The 8,514-nt window shown below is 45.1% G+C and overlaps 1 protein-coding gene across 2 annotated transcripts in view; it reads left to right on the forward strand.

Moving 5' to 3' along the window:
* Nucleotides 1-8,187, forward strand: part of TSKU (tsukushi, small leucine rich proteoglycan) — a 30,482-nt gene extending 22,295 nt beyond the window's left edge. The window contains exons 1-2 of one of the 2 annotated variants that reach the window (XM_063127885.1): nt 6,601-6,748; nt 7,015-8,187. In XM_063127885.1, the coding sequence (XP_062983955.1) occupies nt 6,731-6,748; nt 7,015-8,079 (1,083 nt within the window). In that variant the 5' untranslated portion in view covers nt 6,601-6,730 and the 3' untranslated portion in view covers nt 8,080-8,187. Of the gene's footprint in view, nt 1-6,600; nt 6,749-7,014 lie in introns of those variants that run through there. The other variant, XM_063127886.1, reaches the window with a different exon arrangement.
* The last annotated feature ends 327 nt before the right edge of the window (nt 8,188-8,514 follow it).

An 8,514-nucleotide genomic window follows, 5' to 3' on the forward strand; every position in this document is an offset into this window, starting at 1 on the left:
GCTACTTGAGCCTCCAACGACAGAAATGGGTCTAAGAGTACCCCCAAACTACGAACCTGTTCTTTCAGAGGCAGAGCAACCCCATCCAGAACAGGCCATGAGCCTGTCTCCCGGACTCGGGAACCACTCACCCACAGGGCTTCCGTCTTGCCAGGATTCAATCTCAGTTTATTGGCCCTCATCCAGCCCATTACTGAGTCTAGGCACTGGTCCAGGACCTGCACAGCCTCACCTGATTCAGTTGTCACAGGGAGATAGAGCTTCTTCTTATGAAGAAGTCTTACCGTTTTCCTATGTATACATTATTGTAAGTCGGAAAGCTTTATCACACCAGTGTTATATTGTGCAATCACTGTGAATTGCATGCAAAGGACTCCAAAGTTTTCCAGCTTATAATCTGCTTTGATTGTGAAGTACTCCCATGCATCCTGCTTTAATTGCGCTTCTTAACCAAAAGAAGTGCAATATTTTGCTACTCGTTTTCGAACGTATCATCCGAGCGGCCCCTGGGGCGCAGGAGCAGGACTTGAAGAAAAATGAAACAAATGCTTATATCTGCATAAGCTTTAAAGATAAAGACACCAAAATTGGCACAGTAATAGATATTAAGGAGAGCTTTAAGCATACCAAATTTGAATCAGATTGGGTCATCCGTTGATTTTTTATGATTTGTTTACATTTCCCCCCTTAAACTTATTTTCTGGTATGCAAAGGATCTAGCCGCCCGGTGCGTGTTTATTGCACACTAAACTGGTTGCACTGGGAAATGGGGGCAGCGGGAGGCAGGGAAAAGACCTCTTAAGTGCTCTGGGAACATGAAGAAGTAAAGAAATATCTGGGCCTTTGGCAAGAGGGTTTCCGAAGGACAGGTGAGTATGACGAGTCTCTCTCCCTTCGGACGCCTCCGGCAGTAAATCCCCGCCTGTTGGCTGCAGATGTTGAGTTATCACTCTGCCAAAAGAGAAACCGTAAGCCGAAGCGCGGAGAGTGTTACCCTTGGTCCAAGGACGCACTTAAGAAATGTATTATTGGGCGGCCGGGGGGGGGGGGGTTGTTGGAGATGGAGTGATACAGCAGTGGAAGAAGTAGCAAGAGCAACATCCTGTTACTGTGAGGACCAGTTCAGGAAGTAGTAGCCAATTTTGGTGGCTAAAAAGCAGGCCTGTGTGCACCAGTTGCTGGGGAACATGGGTGGGAGGGTGATGTTGCACCATGTCCTGCTTGTTCATCCCTGGCCGATGGCTGGTTGGCCTCTGTGTGAATGGAGTGCTGGATTAGATGGACCCTTGGTCTGATCCAGCATCAGGGCTCTTCTTACGTTCTTATGTGGGCCTCATTGAGGCCAGTGCCATAACCCTTCTCTATTGGTGGTTTGTTTATTTATTGCATTTATATGATAGCACTCTTCAAATACTTAAAAGGTTGTCACACAGAAGAGGGCCAGGATCTCTTCTCGATCCTCCCAGAATGCAGGACACAGAATAACGGGCTCAAGTTAAAGGAAGCCAGATTCCAGCTGGACATCAGGAAAAACTTCCTGACTGTTAGAGCAGTACGAAAATGGAACCAGTTACCTAGGGAGGTGGTGGGCTCTCCCACACTGGAGGCCTTCAAGAGGCAGCTGGACAACCATCTGTCAGGGATGCTTTAGGGTGGATTCCCTGCATTGAGCAGGGGGTTGGACTCGATGGCCTTGTAGGTCCCTTCCAACTCTACTATACTGTGATTCTATGTAAAATTCAATAGGACATTGCATATATCCTATTGAACAAAAAGAATCCCAAGAGGTGACCACCATAGGAATAAAGTTAAACCAATAAAATAATTGTTATTCAAATTTGTACACAACTATATTATACTCAGTTAAATGTATTCAATATGATGATAATACAAATCAGAAAATCATTCACATGTATATTAAACCAGTCAATACATTGAACTAGGACCCCATTTGTAATGAAAGTAATGTACACTCAAACTAAACACAATTCACATACAGAAACAGTATATCTAGACCAATTGTCTGATGGATTGATAGTACTTTTGCACATGTTATAGAATGCCTTGTATATATTATTTTTAAACATTGTTGCTGAATCTATAAAATTGTTATTTTTAATCTTCTTCCTTAACTTCTTTGTTGTCTATTGTTCCAAACAGACCATAGTTATGATTAGCCAAAGTTTATCAGGTTCTGACGACACAACAAACTGGGGTTAATAAAAAAAAAAAAAACAGAAGCCAATGTTTCTCAACTCCTTCTCACAGTTGTACTGGGGAAGAAAAGGGAGTCCAGAGAGGGGTAAAATATATGTTTTTAATAGGTTTCCATAGCCTTGTTTTGTTTTAGTTGCTAATTTAATCCAGTGGCATTTCTGTCACCTCCATCCAGTCATGCAGGAGCTTTTACGGACGGGTGTGAAAGTTAGCAAGCGAGCTGCAGAAACTGCTTATGCTGTTCTCTGCAATGATTCAGCTAAATAAATTTTAAAAGTTTCTCTGTTTTAAACCGCCCTCTCCGGGAAACAATCGGAGCATCAATTCTGTGGGTAACTAGCTGAGGACTCTAACTTAAACGCAGGTAGACAGATTCTTCAGCGAAGGGGAAAAAACCAGGAGTCTATTGAAGCCTGACAAAGGATAGGCACATTTTGGCGATGTTTTAACTGCTGTCGCAGGCAAAGTAACCCTATTAAGGCAACACCAGGGGTTTGATTTATCTCACCCCGCTTCATTTACTGTCGGGCGGTTAACACGTCTCCATTTAAAAATTGCTCTTAATGGTCTATCTCCCCTCCTGAGCTGTGGAATTTCATCACAATTGTCACCCCTTATTTTTAAATAGCGTTTTCTGTTTCCCTCACATCTTTTTTCTTGCTTGAAACTGCCACTGATGCATGTTCACACCGGGGTCCAGTCACTTCAGTTTGAGATCAGTCAGCCAGCTCCATAGATTATGGATCTTAATAACGATCTCGGAATAGAATCCATCTCCCTCAACTCCCAGAGAGAAAACACCAGTGTTCTATGCTAGTTAGGAAGCATTAATCCTATTTAATTTTGAAACGAAGGCTGCCTTTCTTGAAATGATAGAAACTTGATTCCCCCCCTCAGATATGCAAAGACAGAACACTTCAAAGTTCAGTTGCCTCAAAGATCCGTCTGCTGTAGTCAGGAAGCCACGGGGGATATGGGCTTGAAGGATTGCCACTTAACTACCGCCCAATAGCCGGAGCTCTCTGGGCGGTTCACAAAAATTAAAACCATCATAAAACAACCAACAGGTTAAAAGCACAAATACAAAAGACAGTATAAAAAGCACAACCAGGATAAAACCACACAGCAAAATTGATATAAGATTAAAATGCAGAGTTAGAACAGTAAAATTTAAGTTTAAGTTAAAATTAAGTGTTAAAATACTGAGAGAATAAAAAGGTCTTCAGTTGGCGACGAAAAGAGTACAGTGTAGGCACCAGGCAGATCTCTCTGGGGAGCTCATTCCACAACCGGGCTGCCACAGTGGAGAAAGCCCTCCTCCTAGGAGCCACCTGCCTCACTTCCTTTGGCAGGGGCTCATGGAGAAGGGCCCCTGTAGATGATCTTAAGGTCCGGGCAGGTACATATGGGAGGAGGCGTTCCTTCAGATAACCTGGCCTCAAACCGTTTAGGGCTTTAAATGTCAATACCAGCACTTTGAATCAGGCCCGGACCTGGACTGGCAGCCAATGAAGTTGTAAAAGGACTGGCGTGATGTGGTCTCGCCAGCCAGTCCCTGTTAGTAAACGGGCTGCCCTGTTTTGTACCAGCTGAAGTTTCCGGACCGTTTTCAAAGGCAGCCCCACGTATAACGCATTGCAGTAATCCAAACAAGAGATTATCAGAGCATGGATAACTGTAGCTAGGCTATCTCTGTCCAGATAAGGGCGCAGTTGGTATATCAGCCTAAGCTGATAAAAGGTGCTCTTTGCCACTGAGTTCACCTGTGCCTCAAGTGACAGTTCTGGATCCAAGAGCACCCCCAAACTACGGACCCGATCCTTTAGGGAGAGTGCAACACTTGAGAACTTTAATTCATACCTCAATGATTTATTTACTTTTAAATGAAGTTTCTACAGAAATTATAGAGAAAAAGATCTGAAAAACCTTTAGACAGATCTGCTACATGATTAAAAGTTGGTGAGAAACTGGCTGAGCTTTCCAAATCTCGGGATGCTACTTTTCTTAGCACTAGGAAAGCTGTACCGGCTCTCTGGGTGATAGCTTGGTGGTGACGTCCTTGCTGTGGGATACCCTGCCCAGAGAGGCTTACCTGGCCCTGCCTTTATGATAATTTCAACGCTACGTAAAGCCATTATTATTATTATTATTATTATTATTATTATTATTATTATTATTATTATCCTGGGCCTTTAAAAATCACTTCTCTTTAGGGCTATGCACAGCCCCTTGCGCCCAATTCCCTCCGTAAGCTGATTTGGGGCTTCCGGATTGGCCCGATTTGACCTGAGGTGCTTCGGGCCTGGGCTAACTCGCTTTGGATCAAGATCTGAACCAAGACCGGGACACCCTGAAATTGGCCAAGCGCTGTGGGTTCCTAGCTGCCTGCCTTTCAGCTGCTCAGCCAGGTGCCCAGGAAAGCCAGACAAGAGGTCAATTGGGGCGTCTATTGGACTTCCCCTTCCACCTCCTTGTTCCCCACAACTCAGAGCCACTATCCCCTCTCATCCGTGGGATGTTCTAGAGATGTCCTGCAGCCCCACATCCTCAATGAGAGCTGCCATTTTAAAGGAAGGTAGGAGCTCTGTAGTTTCCGACATCTAAGGCCACAAACTAAGGCAGCCATCAAGGGCCATTTCCATAGTTTGTGACCTTAGATATAATAAACTACAGAGCCCCCATCTTCTTTTTAAAAATAGAGAATGCCCAGTTGCAGGACAACTCAGGTAAGTACCACAGGCAGGCAGAAGCAGTGGCTTACTGTTTATTTTATTTATTTATTTATTTATTTATTTATTTATTTATTTATTACATTTTTATACCGCCCAATAGCCAGAGCTCTCTGGGCAGTTCACAAAAATTAAAACTACCATAAAACAACCAACAGGTTAAAAGCACAAATACAAAAGACAGTATAAAAAGCACAACCAGGATAAAACCACGCAGCAAAAATGATATAAGATTAAAATACAGAGTTAGAACAGTAAAATTTAAATTTAAGTTAAAATTAAGTGTTAAAATACTGAGAGAATAAAAAGGTCTTCAGCTGGCGACGAAAGGAGTACCGTGTAGGTGCCAGGCGGACCTCTCTGGGGAGCTCATTCCACAACCGGGGTGCCACAGCGGAGAAAGCCCTCCTCCTAGTAGCCACCTGCCTCACTTCCTTTGGCAGGGGCTCACGGAGAAGGGCCCCTGAAGATGATCTTAAAGTCCGGGCAGGTACATATGGGAGGAGGCGTTCCTTCAAATAACCTGGTCCCAAACCGTTTAGGGCTTTAAATGTCAATACCAGCACTTTGAATCGGGCCCGGACCTGGACTGGCAGCCAATGAAGTTGTAAAAGGACTGGCGTAATGTGATCTCGCCAGCCAGTCCCTGTTAGTAAACGGGCTGCCCTGTTTTGTACCAGCTGAAGCTTCCGGACCGTTTTCAAAGGCAGCCCCACGTATAACGCATTGCAGTAATCCAAACGAGAGGTTATCAGAGCATGGATCACTGTAGCTAGGCTATCTCTGTCCAGATAAGGGCGCAGTTGGTATATCAGCCTATACCATCACACCAGATTGGGCCAAAGCTGTCTGAAGTGCTTTGGGTCCAGTCCAATCCTCTCCGAACCACCTCGGCCCAATCCAGTGCCAATCTGGATTCAGACTAATTGGCCTGCTTTGGTTCAGATTCGAGGTTCGTCCCCCGAGGCGGTGCACAGCCCTAGTGATCTTAACATGCATTTTTAGTCATGCTGTGAAACTTTTCTCTCTCTCTGCCGATAATTTCTATGCTGCAATCTGCTCTGTGATATTGTGTTTTAATATTTTATGCTTGTGAACTGCCTTGAAAACAGTGCTATTGGTTGCCCTATATAAAAAACCATAAATAAAACATGGGATTTTCTGATAGCTTGACCCTGTAATGCATCCTTCATTTAAACAAGCCTTGCAAATAGTATCGAGTAAATCTCCCCCATTCCTTTGCTGTTCCGTGCGGTGTCTCTCCCCGTGTTCATCTCAGCTAGCCATCTGCTTTCCACTTCCCTCAAGTTTCTAAAATTATTTTCAGAATTTCCATTTGCAATGGCTTTCGAGTGACCTACCTCTCTCCCTTTCTTACACGTTACTGACGCACACAAGCAGAGATGCACATGGATTAAACCACAACATGGAGGCAATCATTTTGCCCTGATGGTTGTGTGCTATCTCCAGTATTCGAGGCATTAAGCCTGTGCGCACCAGTTGCTGTGGAACATGGGCGGGAGGGTGCTGTTGCACCATGTCCTGCTTGTTCATCCCTGGTCGATGGCTGGTTGGCCACTTTGTGAACAGAGTGCTGGACTAAATGGACCCTTGGTCTGATCCAGCAGGGCTCTTATTTTGTTCTCATGTGCATGGGTGCTAGTGAACAGGGGGTTGGACTTGATGGCCTTATAGGCCCCTTCCAACTCTACTATTCTATGATTCTAGTGTGAGGGGGTGGAAGCCACATTTCTGTACCAAGACTGACAATCAAAAGCAGAAGAATGGTGAGGTGCTCACAGGTCAGTGCCCTTCCGGGAGCTGGATCACGTGATTAACATCTCCCAAATCTGGGGAGAAATTCAGCTGGGGAGAATTTTAGGACGATCCCTGCTTTCAGCTCTACTTTTAGGAGGCATCTCCCCTGCCAAATGTCTCCACGCAAACCAACCCCCCCTCCCCCCGTCCCTTCTTGTGACGCTTCCCAAAAGCTTCGCCTCTTGGGGCGGTATAGAAATGGGAGAAATAACACAAATAACGTTCCCTTTTTTGTGTTTTTGTTCCACAGGTTTCAGCGATGCCTTTCTCAGTTTGGTTCAGCCTGCTGCTACTTTTCCCCAGCATGGGCACTTCAAAAACTTGCTTCCCGGGATGCCACTGTGAAGTGGAGAGTTTTGGTCTCTTCGACAGCTTCAGTCTAACCAAGGTGGATTGCAGCGGGATTGGATCCCATATAGTGCCTGTTCCCATTCCACTGGACACTACCTACCTGGATTTATCGTCAAACCACCTGGAATCCATCAACGAGTCCATGCTGACTGGCCCCGGCTACACCACGCTGGTTAGCCTTGACTTGAGCTACAACAAGATCTCCAGGCTCGTTTCTACAACTTTCTCGAGACTGAGGTACCTTGAATCTCTGGATCTGAGTCATAACTCCTTGGTGGCCTTGCCGGACGAATGCTTCTCCAGGTCGCCCCTGGGGGACGTCGACCTGAGCAACAACCTCATCCTGGAAATAGCGATGGATGTGTTTGTGTCGAAAGGCCAAGGGAAACCGATGAACGTCGATCTCTCGAACAACTTAATAAGCCTGGTTTCGAGACACCAGGACAAAGCCCTCCCCGACATCCAAAGCTTAAATCTGTCTGGAAACAGGCTGAGGAGAATCCCGAACCTTCAAGGACTCCCCCTGCGGTACCTAAACCTTGATGGAAACCCCGTGTCGGCCATTGAAAAGGGGGCCTTTTCGCGGCTGAAGGATTTAATCCATCTGTCGCTCAGTGGGATGCATGACCTGTCAGAGATTTTACCGTATGCTTTCAATGACCTGCCTGCAATCCAAGTGCTTGATTTATCCAACAACCCCAACATCAGATCGTTGGACGCGGAAGTCTTTTATAGCCTAAGTGCTTTGCAGGAGCTCAACCTGTCTGGCACGGGGGTGGCAGCCTCCTTATCCAAAACCACGTTGAAACACTTGCCTTCCATCAAAAGCATCACCTTAGGCAAGGACGTGAAGTGTCTTAAGACGATCCGGGAGGGGCAATACCACAGACAATCAGGGCTGACCGAGAAAGAGTTCCTAAGTTGTCACGACAGCCGTGGGTCAATAGCACCCTACGCTTTGTGACCAGGAGATCGACCCAGACTTTATAAAGCCACAAACGTGCCTTCTGTAAAAAGTTTTAATTTATATATTTTGTATATCACAATACTTGATTACAATGATTGATGAAGACCAGTTGTGCGTGGATTAATTTGGTTTCTTCTCCCCTGATCCGAATGCTGTTTTCCTTTAACCCAACGGTTTAGCCAAGTGGTTCCCAAACTTTTTCAGGTCACCGCCCCCTTGGTTCTACAAACTCATGCCCAGTGCCCCCTACCCTACACTATAAAAATCATTATTCAGAATAGCGGTTTTCAACGACCCACTAAGGAAGATAATAACAATAAAATTCAAAACAGTAACAATTAATTGAATATTTATTCAAAACCCAATTACATTTTTTTTTAGTTTATTCAATTAAACACAATTGATGAACTTGATCCAGTGATATCACCTTTG

This window comes from Elgaria multicarinata, chromosome 5 (assembly GCF_023053635.1).
Source record: "Elgaria multicarinata webbii isolate HBS135686 ecotype San Diego chromosome 5, rElgMul1.1.pri, whole genome shotgun sequence".
Classification (NCBI taxonomy): domain Eukaryota; kingdom Metazoa; phylum Chordata; class Lepidosauria; order Squamata; family Anguidae; genus Elgaria; species Elgaria multicarinata.